The sequence below is a fragment of the Physeter macrocephalus genome, chromosome 4 (assembly GCF_002837175.3).
Source record: "Physeter macrocephalus isolate SW-GA chromosome 4, ASM283717v5, whole genome shotgun sequence".
Lineage (NCBI taxonomy): Eukaryota > Metazoa > Chordata > Mammalia > Artiodactyla > Physeteridae > Physeter > Physeter macrocephalus.
Genome location: NC_041217.1, coordinates 85,014,953 through 85,032,663, shown reverse-complemented (window position 1 = coordinate 85,032,663; position 17,711 = coordinate 85,014,953). Strand labels below are relative to the sequence as shown.

At 39.8% G+C, this 17,711-nt stretch overlaps 1 protein-coding gene, 1 long non-coding RNA gene and 1 pseudogene across 8 annotated transcripts in view; 2 read left to right on the top strand and 1 right to left on the bottom strand.

Annotated features, from left to right (window-relative positions):
• Positions 1 to 16,730, top strand: part of CTTNBP2NL (CTTNBP2 N-terminal like) — a 64,152-nt gene extending 47,422 nt beyond the window's left edge. For all 5 annotated transcript variants that reach the window (XM_024119611.1, XM_024119613.2, XM_055084378.1 and 2 more), the window contains 3 exons: positions 9,987 to 10,217; positions 13,609 to 13,716; positions 14,788 to 16,730. In XM_024119611.1, coding sequence (XP_023975379.1) covers positions 9,987 to 10,217; positions 13,609 to 13,716; positions 14,788 to 16,275 — 1,827 coding nt within the window. In that variant the 3' untranslated portion in view covers positions 16,276 to 16,730. The remainder of the gene's footprint in view (positions 1 to 9,986; positions 10,218 to 13,608; positions 13,717 to 14,787) is intronic.
• On the top strand, positions 2,052 to 3,363 carry LOC114486203 (26S proteasome regulatory subunit 4-like; annotated as a pseudogene).
• On the bottom strand, positions 3,489 to 12,222 carry LOC114486204 (uncharacterized). 3 transcript variants are annotated; one of them, XR_008617160.1, is made up of 4 exons: positions 10,342 to 12,222; positions 8,518 to 8,676; positions 7,692 to 7,793; positions 3,489 to 3,572 (listed from the first exon to the last, which is right to left on the bottom strand). It is a non-coding gene; the product is annotated as an uncharacterized lncRNA (long non-coding RNA). The 3 variants fall into 3 exon arrangements; XR_003679540.2 differs by having other exon boundaries at positions 3,497 to 3,576; XR_003679541.2 differs by having other exon boundaries at positions 3,497 to 3,576; positions 8,518 to 8,644.
• Positions 16,731 to 17,711: the final 981 nt, after the last annotated feature.

Sequence of the window (17,711 nt, the reverse complement as noted above, 5' to 3'; positions counted from 1 at the left end):
TGTTATATTTTCTTCTTGGATTGATCCCATGATCATTATGTAGTGTCCTTGTCTCTTGTAATAGTCTTTATTTTAAAGTCTATTTTGTCTGATGTGAGAATTGCTGCTCCAGCTTTCTTTTGATTTCCATTGCATGTAATATGTTTTTTTTATCCCCTCACTTTCAGTCTGTATGTGTCCCCAGGTCTGAAGTGGATCTCTTGTAGATGGCATATATACGGGTCTTGTTTTTGTATCCATTCAGCCAGTCTTTGTCTTCTGGTTGGAGCATTTAATCCATTTACATTTAAGGTAGTTATCGCTGTGTATGTTCCTATTACCATTTTCTTGTTTTGGGTTTGTTATTTTAGGTCTTTTACTTCTCTTATGTTTCCTGCCTAGAGAAGTTCCTTTAGCATTTGTTGTAAAGCTGGTTTAGTGGTCCTGAATTCTCTCAGCTTTTGCTTCTCTGTAAAGGTTTTAGTTTCTCTGTTGAATCTCATTGAGATCCTTGCTGGGTAGAGTAGTCTTGGTTGTAGTTTTTTCCCTTTCATCCCTTTAAATATGTCCTGCCACTCCCTTCTGGCTTGCAGAGTTTCTGCTGAAAGATCAGCTGTTAACCTTATGGGGATTCCCTTTTATGTTATTTTGTTGCTTTACCTTTGCTGCTTTTAATATTTTTACTTTGTATTTATTTTTTGATAGTTTGATTAATATGTGCCTTGGCGTGTTTCTCCTTGGATTTATCCTGTATGGGACTCTCTGTGCTTCCTGGACTTGACTGACTATTTCCTTTCCCATGTTAGGGAAGTTTTCAACTATAATCTCTTCAAATATTTTCTCAGTCCCTTTGTTTTTCTCTTCTCCTTCTGGGACCCCTATAATTCGAATGTTCATGCATTTAATGTTGTCCCAGAGGTCTCTGAGACTGTCCTTAATTCTTATCATTATTTTTTTTTTATTCTGCTCTGTGGTAGTTTTTTCCACTATATTATCTTCCAGGTCACTTATCCATTCTTCTGCCTCAGTTATTCTGCTATTGATTCCTCCTATAGAATTTTAAATTTCATTTATTGTGTTTTGCATCATTGTTTGTTTGCTCTTTAGTTCTTCTAGGTTCTTGTTAAACGTTTCTTATATTTTCTCCATTCTATTTCCAAGATTTTGGATCATCTTTACTGTCATTACTCTGAGTTCTTTTTCAGGTAGACTGCCTATTTCCTCTTCATTTGTTTGGTCTGGTGGGTTTTTACCTTGCTCCTTCATCTGCTGCATATTTCTCTGTCTTCTCATTTTGATTAACTTACTTTTGGGGGGTCGCCTTTTCACATGCTGCAGGTTCGTAGTTCCCGTTGTTTTTGGTGTCTGCCCCCCAGTGGGTAAGGTTGGTTCAGTGGGTTCCATAGGCTTCGTGATGGAGGGGACTGGTGCCTGTGTTCTGGTGGATGAGGCTGGATCTTGTCTTTCTGGTGAGCAGGACTACATATGGTGGTGTGTTTTGGTGTGTCTGCGAACTTAGTATGATTTTAGGCAGCCTCTCTGCTAATGGGTGGGGTTGTGTTTCTTTCTTGCTATTTGTTTGGCATGGGGTGTCCAGCACTGGAGCTTGCTGGTCATCGAATGGAGCTGGGTCTTAGCATTGAGATTTAGATCTCTGGGAGAGCTCTCGCTGATTGATATTACATGGGGCCAGGAGGTCTGTGGTGGTCCAGTGCCCTGAACTTGGCTCTCCCACTCAGAGGCTTAGGCCTGACACCCAGCCCGAGCACCAGGACCCTATCAGCCACACAGCCAGGTACATGGGGAGTTTCTTGACTTTTGGGAAGTTGAATGTCTTCTGCCAGTGTTCTGTAGGTGTTCTGTAGGAGTTGTTCCACATATAGATGTATTTTTGATGTATTTGTGGGGAGCAAATTGATCTCCACGTCTTACTCCTCCATCTTGACGGTCCTCCCTCTCATTATATTTTAAGAGATGTATGGTCCCCTGAATAAAAGCAATTAAGATCTAATGCAGCATTAAAAATTATACTTTCGACTTCTGGCAGCAGCGGCTCGAGTGGCCGAAGCAAGATGCGTCAAAGTCAAAGTGGTGGTCATGGTCCTGGAGGTGGAAAGAAGGATGATAAGGATAAGAAAAAGAATTATGAATCTCCTATACCAGCTAGAGTGGGCCAAAAGAAGAAGAAAACAAAGGGACCAGATGCTGCCAGCATACTGCCCCTGGTGACACCTCACACTCAGTGCTGGTTAAAATTATTTAAGTTAGAGAGAATTAAAGACTGTCTTCTCATGGAAGAAGAATTCCTTAGAAATCAGGAACAAATGAGGCCTTTAGAAGAAAAGCAAGAGGAGGAAAGATCAAAGGTGGGTGATCTGAGGGGCACCCCAATGTCGATAGGAACCTTGGAAGAGATCATTGATGACAATCATGCCATCGTGTCTACGTCTGTGGGCTCAGAACACTAGGTCAGCATTCTTTCATTTGTAGACAAGCATCTGCTGGAACCGGGCTGCTCGGTTCTGCTCAGCCACAGGTGCATGCTGTGATAGGGGTGCTGATGGATGACACGGATCCCTTGATCACAGTGATGAAAGTGGAAAAGGCCCCCCAGGAGACCTATGCTGATATTGGAGCATTGGACAACCAAATCCAGGAAATTAAGGAATCTGTGGAACTTCCACTCACTCATCCTAAATATTATGAAGAGATGGGTATAAAGCCCCCTAAGGGGGTCATTCTGTATGGTCCACCTGGCACAGGTAAAACCTTCCTAGCCAAAGCAGTAGTAAACCAAAACTCGGCCACTTTCTTGAGAGTGGTTGGCTCTGAACTTATTTAGAAGTATCTAGGCGATGGGCCCAGACTTTTTCAGGAACTGCTTTGAGTTGCTGAAGAACACGCACCATGCATCGTGTTTATTGATGAAATTGATGCTGTGGGGTCGGAAAGGTATGACTCAAATTCTGGTGGTGAGAGAGAAATTCAGCAAACAGTGTTGGAGCTGTTGAACCAGTTGGATGGGTTTGATTCAAGGGGAGACGTGAAAGTTATCATGGCCACAAACCAAATAGAGACTTTAGACCCAGCACTTATCAGACCAGGCCGCGTTGACAGGAAGATCGAGTTCCCCTTGCCGGATGAAAAGACGAAGAAGCGCATCTCTCACATCCACAGGAGCAGGATGACACTAACCCTGGACGACTTGATCATGGCTAAAGATGACCTCTCCTCTCTGATGCCAACATCAAGGCAATCTGTACGGAAGCTGGTCTGATGGCCTTGAGAGAACGTAGGATAAAAGTAACAAATGAAGACTTCAAAAAGTTTAAAGAAAATGTTCTTTATAAAAAACAAGGCACCCCTGAGGGACTGTATCTCTAGTGGACCACAGTTGCCTTCCAGGAAAAGGTTGGAAGTGTGTCAATCCCTCAGAGGTGTGAGGTTGGGGAAGTTTCCCAGGAGTCCATGTTCCGGCTGATCTTCATTAGCACAGCATCCTGAGTACCTTTTGAGCATGATGTGTAGGACGCCCATCTGGCTCTCTTCATATGTTGGTCACGTGCACTGCTCTCTTCCCAATAAAGTGTGCTCTTTCTCAAAAAAAAAAAAAAATTATACTTTCAAATTCTTAATTTATATTCAGAGCATTAATCTGTTCAGGTCTTATAGAATCCCTTACACATTTTCTTCCCCACCTCAAAAAGTTTTTTATTTAGACCCAGTCCAGAATGTATATGTAACTTGTTTCAATCACATACATAGACTAAAATAATAAAACAGAACAAAGACCAAAAAAACTCAACACACCTCTTTCAATTTCATTAAGAGTTTTCTCAGGACTCTCTCAAATCTGAATGTTGAAGCAGCTACATTGTTCTGTTTACCCATATTCTTATTCTATCAAAAAGCAGTCTACTAGCTAGAAGTACTACACTTGTAGCTATTTGTACTAAACTTACCATTTTTAGTCTTCAAAAGAATTTATTACACTGTAGTCAAATAATATTGTAACATGATCCTCTGAACTTATGTAAATAATTGCTTTTATAAATATCTGTGGTTGCAAACTGACCCCAAGGGGAATCTTTTTTTTTTTTTTTACCAGGATGATGAACGTTTTATTAAAAATACAAGGGGAATCTTTGAAGCTCATCTGCTTCAAAGTCAGTTTGCTAAATATATATATCGATATTACCTTAAGTAATTATACTAAGTAAATCCTAGATTTTACTAACAGCAAAATAAAATATTGACCTCACTAAAATGATGAGAGTAAGGAGAGGCTAAGACATCAGGAAAGAGGCTGGAAAATAAATATCTGTTACATGTCTTGGATTTAAGGCAAAATATAGGATATAGGAAGAAGAAAGATGTATAAGTGCTTTTTCCTTCAGATCGCTTGCAATCTAAGTAGGTTGAAAGAAAAGACAGAAAAGTGAGAAGTGTTTAATAACAATGCAAGAGATAAGTATCAATTGACCACATTATATAATATGTCACATGCCAGTTCAGGATTGATTGCTAAGTAAATAGAATGTTATTGGTTATCCAGGTTCCTGATACATTTTTAGTGATGTGTTACTTCTGAGTTATCTGGGATTGGTGAATTTCGTTTTGCTTTTAATGGAAATTTACTAGCCTGATCCAATTTTACAGAATCTTAAGTCTGTGGGGTTGAGTTTAAGTCATTGGCTCTAAAACAGGAAAATCTATATTCTAAATTTGGTTATTGAAAAAATTAATTCATATTTATAGTATTTACTTTGTGTCAGGTACTATAGGAAGCATTTTACATTACTTAATTTAATTTTTATAACAAACCTATAGGTAGATTGTTACCCTCATTATACAGATGAGGAATCTGAGGCACAGAGAAGTTAAGGTTGTTACTAAAGGTAATACAGAAAGTAGTCGTGACAGGATATAATCCCAGTTCTGTTAGACTCTAGGGCCCAAAAGTATTAAAGAAAATAAACATAGAAAAGACCAGATTTGAGAATACAGCATTTATGGTTAAGTGGAAGGAGCACTCGGTTTTCAGTAATATATTAGACATATTTTTTAAATGATTAAAATTTTCTCTTTTTGCTCCCATGATAAATTTTGTGCCATTTTCCAGAAATTAGTTTAATTCCAATGAGGCTAAATCCTCTTTTATCAATATTATCAAACAGTAAAATCTGGTTTTCTTTCAGCAAGTGAAAAGGAACCTCCAGAACAAAGGTTATACTTGTAGTGTTGTTATCATCTTTATCCAGAATGGTTGCTTTATTTCCAGTTGTTCAGGCAGCTATTTATAGTTTATTAGGGACTCCAGAGTATAAATGATTTGAAGATTAATAGATTCAAATTGTGTGTAAAAAGGATTCCTTTTAACATGCTTTTGGTAACATTAATAAAAACCATTTTGGAATCACGTTTTTTGTCTTTCTGATCCCTGACATAGAAGTATTCAGATATTTTTAAAGGCATAATGTTTATATTGCTGTTTACTTTTATAAGTATCACTTCAGAATTGGCAATAAATGGCAAAATTGCGTATCTTAATACAGTTCTGGTATCAGCCTGAGTCTTGAAAATAAAACCTTGTACTTAAATATAAGCCCCCATTTAAATGGGCCATAATTCTTCACCTTTACATTTGGAACCACTTTTCATGTTGGTGATTATCATCCAAAGAATAAAGAGATTGATTTCCTATTTTAAGATTGAAATATGTATATAATTTATACCATTATCGGGACTTCCCTGGTGGCACAGTGGTTAAGAATCCACCTGCCAATGCAGGGGACACAGGTTCGATCCCTGGTCCGGGAAGATCCCACATGCCGCGGAGCAACTAAGCCCGTGCGTCACAACTACCGAGCCCACGCACCACAACTACTGAAGCCCGGGCACCAGAGCCTGTGTTCTGCAACAAGTGAAGCCACTGCAATGAGAAGGCTGTGCACCACAATGAAGAGTAGCCCCCGCTTTCTGCAACTACAGAAAGCCCACACACAGCAACGAAGACCCAATGCAGTCTATATATATATATATATATATATATATATATATATATATACTATTATCTACTTATAATATTGAACTCTTATGTATATATGATATATACATATATGTTATTTATTATAATAAATAAATTATTTATTTATTATAGAGAGATGGTGATTGCTTCATATTTCTTTTTGTAGTTTATCATAGCAAAGCTGAAATTTTTGGAGAGCAAACATGGCATATCCAAGGATATTATGTGGTTTTATTTTAAGCTTTCAGTAGTGGTGTGTTTCATTCAGCCTGTAACAGTAAAAATAAATGAGTAATGGATGACTAGTATGTTTTGTCTGCTATAGTAATATCTTCTGTCATTGAATCTGTCTAACCAGCCAGTTACTTTACTGTTGTCTGAAATAAAGATCATTGTTTTCTGACAATGTAGGAATTTCTGTTCAGTTAAAATATATGTGGTCATTGAAGTAAAAATAATGAAATTGCAAGAAATTGATTGATTTTAGCTGTACTCCTGAACTCCTCTCCAAAGTGAAATCCAGATCATTTTAAAGTTCTTATAAAATAGCTGAAATTTCATTAAAATATTAAAACTCAGTCTTGATAGTTTTTAGTATAGGTACTTAGCCTCTAAATTTTGACCTGAAACATAAACGGTAGTGATAGCATGTCTAGTCATTCACGTTGATAACCAGCCTCTGCGATGGCCCCCAGTGGTCCTCCCTCCTGATATTCACACCCTTAAGTAGTCCCCCCAACCCACATTTACCAGGGTTGGTCTGTGTGATTGCTAGAATACACCAGAAATGATGGTAAGTCACTTCTGAGATTAGGTTACAAGACAGTGGGACTTCCATCTGGATGTGTCTATGTATGTCTGTCTCTCACTCTCTAACATCACTTGCTCTGTTGGAAGCCAGTACATGCAAGGAACCAAGGCCTAACCCAACGACTAAGCTTGTAAATGGATCCTCCAGCCCTAGTCATGCCTTCAGATGGCTGCATCCTTGGCCAGCAGCTTGACTGCAACCTCATGAGACACTGAGCCAGAAGCACCCAGCTCAGCCCTCAGCCCCTCCCAGATTCCTGACCCTCAGAAACTGTATGAGATAAAAAATGTTTACTAAGCATTTAAATTTGGGAGTAATTTGTTACGCAGGAATAGATAACCAATGCACACCTCCACTAAAGCTTTTTTCATTTGTCAAATCTTAACATCTATTTTTGGTTATTGTTGTTATTATTTGTGCTGTTAAATGTGTAATACATACAATTCACCTGACTGAAGCATTAAGTTGGATGGAAGATTCTATATTCCGTCTCCCATTTTCCAATCCAGTGTTTGGTATAATAAATACAGAATTCACTTTTCCCATATTCGGGTCCCATATTAGAATGTACTTAAAAGAATTGTTTTGTGACAAGGAGCCTTTTTTAGATTATTCCGCAGATTCTTTTCATTTATGTGTGAAGCTACCAATTTTGTATAACTTGTAATTACTATGCAAGTAATTATGGAATTAACTTTGAAATACTTCAAGAGAAAACAGCTTAACAACTATTCTCAGAGAAGTCTGAGACCACCAGAGAAGCTCCTCATCCACTACTTGTAACTCTGTGATGCTTATTAATTCTACAGGATAATAACAGTGTGGGTTTTAAAAAGTCATATTTTTAAGGATTAGTTAACTATATACTCAAACCTGAGAGAGAGGGCTTCTTAGCAGATGCAACTTCTTAGCATCATCAAGATCATGAATTGTACTCCCAGCTCTGCTCTCCCATCCCACTTTCTCCATGGTGTTCTGAAAAGGAAAAGGTCATAAAAATACTCAGGTTCACTTTTTCCTTTTTGCCCTACTAAACCAATTTTAGTACCAATAATTGTTTCTTTTCCATAGCTAATCATAAAGAAACAGTAATCATGAATAAAAGATGTGACAGAAAAGTGGAATTTCAACTTCTTAAAGAGTTTTTTTTTTTTCTCTTGCTTCCTTTGTGTTTTTCTAAACATGGATTTGCCTTAGGACATTAATAGCTACAAATAGATACTTCCAGTGAATCCTGGGTTATCAGTCTCATGTTTTTATACCTGAACTTAAAGAAACATGTTCTTAATGAAAAGAAAACATTGATGAGTCCCATATTCTTTGACATTAATGCTTTTAAATATGTAACTAAAAATTAGCTTTTTTTGTCTATTCTTGCCATGATTCTTAAAAAACAATAATAAAAATAGCCAATTTTGGAATTGGTCTTGTCTTCCTCTATCCTAAATAGACAAGATTATTTTGAAATTGTACTGAAAATTTCCCTTTAATTTGGACCTGAAGAAAAATAGGATTCTGTCTTTCAAATCCCTCCCCCTTTCAATTCACATGCTCACATGTGCACACCCGCACACACACGCACACTTGTAATAAGGTTAGGAGGATGGTTATCAGTAACTTAAAGGAACAAACAAATTTCACTCTTCAAATATTTAGTATACAAATGTTATCCAAATACTCCAATGATGTCATCACTTACGACAGTTGTAGTCCAGCCAGAAGTAAAACCACCAGCGCTTCTAACTCTGCTTTGAACATCTGCCAACTGATACCAACACAAATTTGTAACACAAGGCTAATTCCTGAGTCTTGAACTTGGACAGTCTCTAATGAAGAAGGAGGCATCAAATTTTCAGCACTGAAACATGTCAGAAAAACCCCATGTTTGCTTTATTTTCTTGAGGGTTTTTGTTTTTTTAAGCATGGTCACTGAATTGTGTATTTTTCTTTTCAAATGGGTTCCCATTTGTGGGTGGTGGTAGCTCCTGATGAAGTAATTTTAAAAAATTGAGAAATAACAGTTTTCATAACTAGATTTCATTTGAAAGCTTAAATTATATAGTACTTTGCTATGATTTTTGAGGAAGTTTCCTCAACCCTCTATTAACACTTCATTTTTTTTTTTTGTAAAATGTCTCAGGAAACATTTAAATGTCTGTTTAGTAAAGTAATTGTTAATTTCACTCTGTTCACCTGTGCATAATATATGATGCTTATATGAAATAGTACTTCAAGTCTTTCCTAGCAGGTATAAGAGGGAAGCCTAAGAATCTCCTTTCACTCCCTTCCTGATAATTCGACCTGACTTGGCACTCAGGCCCGAAGCCATAGGCCAGACTCCAAGCACCAGCCCACATTCCCTGCTCAAGTTCCCTTTCATCCCCAAAGCTCACCAAGCCCTGAAGGGGACAGAAAGGAGGATGGAAGGCAGCTGAACAGAGGTTAGAAGAGGGGGGTGGAATTGGCAGCAGGTAGAAGGACTTTGTCTGCACCTCTAGTGGTGAGTGCCTCCACCCTCTTGACCGGCCAAAAATTGAGTGAAGTTCTATGCGGACAAATCACAAACAGTCCTCGATTATAATGTAAAAATATCTTTAGCGTCCTTTATTTATCTACAGCCACCTGGTTAGGTCTCTAAACATATAAACTCTTAAAGGTATTATGCTTACCGTATTTTAGAAATGTAAATGCCATAGCACAGAAAAGATAAGATATACCTGTTGGTAATAGAAGCATTCCTAAGCTGAGGCAGTAAGTGTGGTGGTTAAGGTCACAGACTCTAGAGCCAGGCTGCCTGGGTTTAAATCCCAATTCTGACAGCTTGCTATATGAGTAACCTGAAACAAGTCACTTGACCTCTCCATAGTAATTTTCTCATCTGCAAAATGGAGATGATAGCACTACATTATAGGGTTGTAAAATTTAAATAACCTGAACCTAAACACTTAGATCAATGTCTAACTGGTACTTAGCTTTACATAAGTATTTGTTCCCATTAATATGCTATGCCACTTTTCTGCTGTTGTTTCTATACTTAGATGACCCTGTCTGATTTGTAGTCAAAAGGTTACTTCATACTCACACCACTACCTTTGATGTCTAACTACTAACAGATCCCCTCCTCAGCAGTATTTGAAAGCAAGATGCTTATTTTCCCTTCTTTCCCAGGCCCAACACAGAGATACTTTCATTGAAGAACGCTATGGAAAATATAACATCAGTGATCCTTTAATGGCACTCCAGAGAGACTTTGAAACACTGAAGGAGAAGAACGATGGCGAGAAGCAGCCAGTCTGCACAAACCCGCTCTCGATCCTTAAGGTGGTGATGAAGCAGTGCAAGAACATGCAGGAGCGCATGCTGTCGCAGCTGGCTGCTGCTGAGAGCAGGCACCGCAAGGTGGGTTCACCGCTGACATGCGCCTGCAAACTCCTGAAATGCCTGACACTTTCTTGTCTGCTGCCAGCTCTCACAGTAACTTAACTGGGAGGTCTCACAGGTGTAAAAAAGCCCCTGAGCTTACCTAAGAGCCTGGAGATTGAAAATGCAGGTTATTCCCAATGTTAAATTTAGGCAGTGTGCCAGACGCATTATTTCAGATGGCATTTCTTCTTGATATGACACTCCAAAACACTTGGTATGTTTTTTCAACTCTTGGTCATCCAAACTTTGGCAACAAACTGGGGCTTGACCAAGCCTTGTAGCTGAACGGAGTGTTCCCTGTTTGCTTACTTAAGTGATAAATAGAAAGATTAACAGGTATTTGGGGAATGCTATATCAGAGAGAGAGAGAGAGAGAGAGAGAGAGAGAATTAGAGAATTTACCTGACTATAAACATACAAGCCAATAGATTATCTTCATTTATTTCTAGTTTTGAGTTTCATTGCATTTTACTTCTCATGAAACCATAAACAGTTCCTAGGGTTGTTTACCTTAAAGCTGTTCTACCCTGTTAGGAAAGTGTGTGTGTCTGTGTGTCTGTTTGTGTGTGTGTGTGTGTGTGTGTGTGTGTGTGTGTGTGTGTGTGTGTTTTCTAGGTCTTACAGCCCCTGAGATAGGAAGGCAAACCTGTGCTTTCCTCTACCTCATCTCCTTGGAATTCTTCTAGTGCTTGTGATTTCATTCCCCGACTTATCATTTATGGCTCAGATTTGGCCTGGAAAAAATGCTTGGCTAGAGTCTGCATTTTTAAGAACTATTGGTTTAGATTTATATCAACAAGGGGGGACATCAGTGCATTTAGTAGGAAGCATTTTATTCTGAAAAAATTGGGTTAGCAGCTGCAGTTTGATGGACCTTCGTTTACTTTTATGGTTACCCGCTTTAGAGAGCCATCTGCTTAAAATGCACCTGACAAAGTGCTTAAGGGCTTAGGTCTTGCCCATGATTTTTCTTTCCCTTCAGAGAGTCCAAACAAAAGGCCAGAGTGGGAGTTCTTAACCACGAATGGGTCTCAGATGTTCCGTGATCCCCCAGAAAATATACAGAATGCCAAAAGTTTATGCATTTTGTAGAAAATGAATTTTTTTTCCCATATCCTTACTTGAATTCTCAGAGTTCTCCAAGACCCAGAAAAGTTTAACCTCTGGACTAGACTGAAGTAATCTGAAGACATTTATGCCCCAATTTAAAAGGTGTCAATGAGTTTGAGGTAGTTGCCTAAATTTGGGGGCTTTTACATAATATTATAAGAAAATCTTCCCAACATCCTTGTTTGATAGGCAGGCCTGTTTTCTATTTCATACATGAAGTAACTGAGTTGTACTGAAGGGCTGGCTGGCTGGCTGTCATGCCCATTGAAGGTGTAGTGTTGGGATAATTTATGGTTCTAGGTGATTGGGGAGAGGAAGAGTTAAAAAATTCAAAATTCCCTAACACTGTATTTCAATGTAAGAAAGTATTAAGTAGTTTAAAACAGCTGCCTATCTGATCCTAAGTGTTTTATCAAAGTAGAATACTGAGTTTGTTAGACATCAAACTAGAGGCTTATAATTAGGGTGCATATAGTCCCAGTTTGCCTGAGAGAATTCCAGTTTAAGCCTGTTGCCTTGGCATAGTTGTTAACAATACCCGCTTTGGCTCTCAGACATGTTAGTGGTTTGAACAGTCAATTACGTGGTTACTCTGCTTATTACAAAAAATAGGGTTTCCTAGTCCACCCCTTCCCATTCTCTCTCCTCCTCAAGATTAGAGACAACCACTTTTTTCTTTTAACTGTTTATTTTGGCAGCTAACTTCCGTATTTCTAACTGATATACTGCTCTCTCTTGCTTTATCAATTTTAGACACATATTTCTTTTATTATAGATGTGGATTTCATTATCTTACACCCCACCTCCCTTCACTCCTGCCATCTTCCCAAAACAAACATAATACCCTTTCCTCACCCTCATTCTCTGTCATATCTGTTATTACTAGATCTGGAGCCTGTCACATTCTCTTTCTTCAGAGGATAAACATCTGGTGTATTCCCGGGCAGTAGATGCCTGGCTGAGCATTCTGTGTACAGGAATCAGGTTGCGGGGACGAATAACTCTTCTGAAAATACAAACTTGGAGCCAGTGCCCTTGTCTTCTCTCCTACATCTCACCTCTCCGGTGCAGTGTCTGCCACCTGCAGGTTCCATATGTCCTTGGGGTCCTGCAGCGCAAAGCAGCTTCCTCCCCCATACCAAAGTAGTTACCACTCCTCCAGCCACTTTCTTTCTTCAGAATGTTATTAAAATTTCTTGTCTGCCAAAGTCTCTCTTTTTGACTTTGTGGGTTTTTATTCTTTTCATCCCATTTCTGTCATTTTAGACAGCTCTCCGAAGGGAGAGGAGATGATCTACCACCTTTAGCCAAAAGCTGTTCTTCCTATTAAGTTGCAAAAGTTTTCTTTTTTTTTAACCAAAAGGAAATACACCAAAATGTTTTCATTTTTTGTATTTAAAAAGGAGTCCCAGAAAGTTTTCTCTCCTTTAATAACAGTTGTTAGTGAGGAGAAACAATAGGAAATGGCCATTGGGATGACAGTGCCCTGGCCTAGGGGGGTCTAGGCCAAGGCACCTCTGAAGCATGAGCAGAAGCTACGGAGAAATCCATAGCCATTGGAATATTATGCAGTTGTAGGCAGGGTTATGTGGGGAAATGTCCCTTTAAATTTGTGTTCTTAAAATTGGGCTTAATCCCTTGGCACAAGAATAAGTGGAATGGGGTAGGCAGGTTAATTAAAAAGCCTTGTGAAAAATCTCCACTTAAGATCTCAATAATAGAGCCTTTTCATACGCAGGATAAAGTCAAGAGAGTCTTTTCACCTCTTATCTACTGTACACAAAATGCATATATTAATTAAGCAAGGCACAGTTAGGATGTCACCTGTTTGAAATGTTTAATTTTAGGCTTCACTCTCTGATACCTCCAGTGATTTGAACATCAAGGGAGAGCCTCGGCTTTCAGCTTTCCATGGTCCTGCCTTGCTTCATCACCTACACCTGTCCCCTAGTCCCACCAAACTTTTATTAATTCTCTGAAACCTTCTCAGCCCCTACAGCTAATGAGTTGCTCTCTTCTATTTACATGCCACTTCGTGTTACCTCGGATAAGTATGTACTGTATTGTTTCCTAGCACATAGCTTGCATATCTTTCACCCTTCTAGACAGTGTGCTCCTTGATGGCCCTGACTGGGATTTACTTATTTATTTATCTATGGAATGATCTTGGGTGCTTAGAAGGACACTTAGTATTTAATTGTATTCTAAGTGTGACTCCTTGATATCTGAAAATGATTTTTTTTTTAATTCCTTAAAGGTAATCCTAGACCTTGAGGAAGAAAGGCAAAGGCATGCACAGGACACAGCTGAAGGAGATGATGTCACCTACATGCTGGAGAAGGAGAGAGAGCGGCTGACTCAACAGGTAACTAAGGTGGAGGGGCTCAGAGCAGCATTTGCCTAGAGTAGCATTTCTTGAAGATTATTCTGCAGAGTGTAAATTGGTGTTGCTCAAAAAAGCAACAAATAAGTCTGGGAATTACTGGATTAAAGTTAAAGAGGTTTCTAACTTCCATTTGTTAGACCCTTTAGTATGCAGAAGCACGCTGTGAGTCTTCAAGAACAAGATAGGGTATTCTGTGTTTAGCAAATTTATGTTTTCTTAAAATCTTTTAACATAGATCATTCACTATGGGACTGTTGTTCCATAGAACACACTTTGGGGAACACTAACTTTGAACTCTCCAACTTTTTTTGACTTAGGACTCCTAGTAAGAAATACATTTTACATCACAACCCAGTATATATACACATATATACATATGTGTGAAACAAAAATCTCATGAAATCATACATAACCCTTACTGCTTATAATACACATTGATATTTTCGCTTCTATTTCATTTTTTTTTATTTCTGATCACGGCTCACTAAATGGTTTTGTCGTCCATGAATGAGTCTCAGAGTTTGAAAAACACTGACTAAAAGGCTTCCTTCAACCCTTTCCCTCTCACTCTGCCTTAAATAGGGTTGGGATGATGATTAAAGCAGATGGCATTTGTATAAGAAGAATGAGTCAAATGCAACTACTTACGTTTGTTTGTTTTTAAGACCAGAAAGAATTATTACTGAAGCTTTAAAAGTTTTCAGCAGCATTCATCACAAAATCTGGTTGATATGGCTTTCTGCTGTTTTGATTGGCTCTAATCCCCTGAACTTCCCATAACATAAAGCACAATGATGATTCAGATTCCCACTAATAACCCTGAGACAATAAGAACTAGAAGTGCCTCCTAAACCATCAAAGAAAGATTAAGTCGTAGTGTGTACATTTTTGTTAGGTGTTCTGATACGTAAATATTTGATGTAAGCACATGGCATACATGGTAATCCCATGTGCCAGAGAACAGCTAGCTTGATACACTCTACTTGATAACAGTTTTTCAGTATCTCTTTGTTTCCTTACTCTAATATGTGTGGTGGCATTCTTTTGTAGTTGGAATTTGAAAAGTCCCAAGTGAAAAAGTTTGAAAAAGAGCAGAAGAAGCTGTCCAGTCAGCTGGAAGAGGAGCGCTCCCGCCACAAGCAGCTCTCCTCCATGCTGGTGCGCGAGTGCAAGAAGGCCACCAACAAGGCCGCCGAGGAGGGCCACAAGGCGGGAGAGCTGAGCCTGAAACTAGAGAAGGAGAAGAGCCGGGTGAGCAAGCTGGAGGAAGAGCTGGCTGCTGAGAGGAAGCGGGGCTTGCAGACAGAGGCCCAGGTGGAGAAGCAGCTGTCTGAGTTTGACATTGAAAGGGAACAACTGAGAGCAAAGCTGAACCGAGAAGAGAACCGGACCAGAACTCTGAAAGAAGAGATGGAGAGTTTGAAGAAGATAGTGAAGGATCTAGAGGCTTTGCACCAGCAAAGTAGCCCCAGCGAGCAAGTGAAGAAACCAGTAACCCTGTCTAAAGGCACGGCAACTGAGCCACCCGTGCTAGTGTCCGTATTTTGCCAAACGGAGAGTTTTCAGGCAGAAAGAACCCATGGGAGCAGCACGGCCAAGGTAACAGCCACAGGGTTGCCGGGTCCCACCACTCCGGCTTACTCTTATTATGCAAAAACCAATGGACATTTTGACCCAGAAATGCAAACTACCAAGGAGCTGATTACAGGCAGCAGCGTAGAAAACCAAGCGCCTCCACGAGAGAAGCCTGTGGGATTGGCCCAAGAGAAAGCAGTAGAGAATGGTGGGTGTCCTGTGGGAATAGAGACTCCAGTCCCAGCGCCTGGTCACCTCCCTTCCAGTGGGAGCTCACTGTCTCCCAGCAGCACTGCCTCTTCCTCTCTCACATCCTCTCCTTGCTCTTCACCAGTACTAACTAAGCGCTTATTGGGGTCATCAGCTAGCAGCCCTGGCTACCAGTCATCCTACCAAGTAGGGATCAACCAGCGGTTCCATGCAGCTCGGCACAAATTTCAGTCCCAAGCAGATCAGGACCAACAAGCTAGTGGTCTACAGAGCCCTCCATCCAGGGATCTATCCCCAACCCTCATAGACAACTCTGCCGCCAAGCAGCTGGCCCGAAACACAGTCACCCAGGTGCTCTCCAGATTCACTAGCCAACAAGGACCAATCAAGCCCGTGTCTCCCAACAGCTCTCCCTTTGGCACAGACTATCGAAATCTGGCCAACACTGCCAGCCCACGAGGTGATACCAGCCATTCACCTACTCCAGGGAAAGTGTCTAGTCCTCTGAGCCCCCTGTCTCCAGGGATCAAGTCCCCTACCATCCCCAGAGCTGAGAGAGGAAACCCTCCACCCATCCCACCCAAAAAACCTGGCCTCACTCCTTCTCCATCTGCTGCCACTACTCCACTGACCAAACCTCATCCCCAGGCATCCTCTTTGACCACCACAGAAGACCTGGCCAGCAGCTGCTCTTCTAATGCTGTCGTAGCCAATGGCAAGGACGTTGAGATACTGTTGCCTACCAGTAGCTAGTCCCTAGGAGGGAGTCTCCACATTTGACATTCCATCAGATTTCATCCAAGAGCTCAGTCAAACCATTGGGTCAGATCATGTTATTTATTTTGATAGTAGCTGAAACTATCGGTATAATACATTTAGTGTATTTCACCTTTTTGTATTTTTTAGGTAGAAACTAAGTAGTTTGGATTTTTATGATTCACATCTTTGTGCTAAAGCTAGAAGGACACCTCAAAGATGTCTAAGCTTTGCAGTCACCATCGTGTTATGATGGAGAAAGCTAATTGAGTACCAGGTGGCGATTTCCTGTCTATTGGGGGACTAGAATCACTCAACACTCATTTTGAATTATGTGGAAGTGGCTCATGCAGACTTTTTATTCCAGATGAACATGTTTTAAAAGTGCCTGAAATTAGACTGCCATGTGAATGTGACTCTGCAGCAGTAACACAAAATGGATCATTTAACTGAAAAATATGAGATCCTCTGTGAATTCTGAATGTTAAAAACCAACACTGCTTTTAATCCTCTTTTACTGTTTTTTAATACAAGCTTTGTGTTCAGAAACAAGGCTGCATAAGTAGAATGGGAATCCTAAAGGTGGGTGTGAACTCGCCACAAAGCTGAGCTTTATAGAGCCCTTGAGAAACCCTCCTGAACATTAAGCAGTTGGGGTGCTGATTTTCTTGTACTTTTGAAAAATTACATCGCTCCCAGTTTCCTGCATAAGTTTTTGAATACAGTGAAATCACATCTTCAAAAATATCTTCAGGCATCTACTGTTGTGTAAGGAACTTCTGATTCCGATCGCTATTACTTGAATAGGAAATGGTTACTCATTCTGTATAAAAGTTTTGCAACAGAATGAGATCTTTATTCTGTAATGAAAAAGCAATAACTTAAAAGTTCACTGTCTTTGTAATATTATAAGTCAGAATTATACAGGTTTTAGCAAATTGTTACGCTTTTCTCCAAGCCGCCAACACTCTGTGTCTGTCTGTGGAACCAAATTAACTTTTGCCCAAATGGAAGTATACATATATCTGTATAGATAAACACCCCTTTACGTGTTTAACATACACACACTTAAACACATAAATATTAGTGTGATTATATCTTTGGAGTTTGCAATATAGCATAAAGGACGAGTAGAAATGCATGTTAAGATTACCTACCAAAGCAACTAGATATAGCTGGGAACCCAGTCAATCAAAGGAGGAATCTTGTCCACCAGGAGGGGAAAATTTCAAATGAAATCAGGTCTTCAGCATCATAAGACGACAAGGCCAAACCAACCCAGTGTCACAGAACTCAACTGGTCATATAAATGAGTGAAGCAGGTCGGTCACTCAAGTGATGTATGACCACTGGGAGCAGTGGAAGCTGTAGCAAACTGAAGTGCCCAAGCCCCGTTACAAAGGGCACCCCCTGTTCAGTTTCAGCTGCCTGTT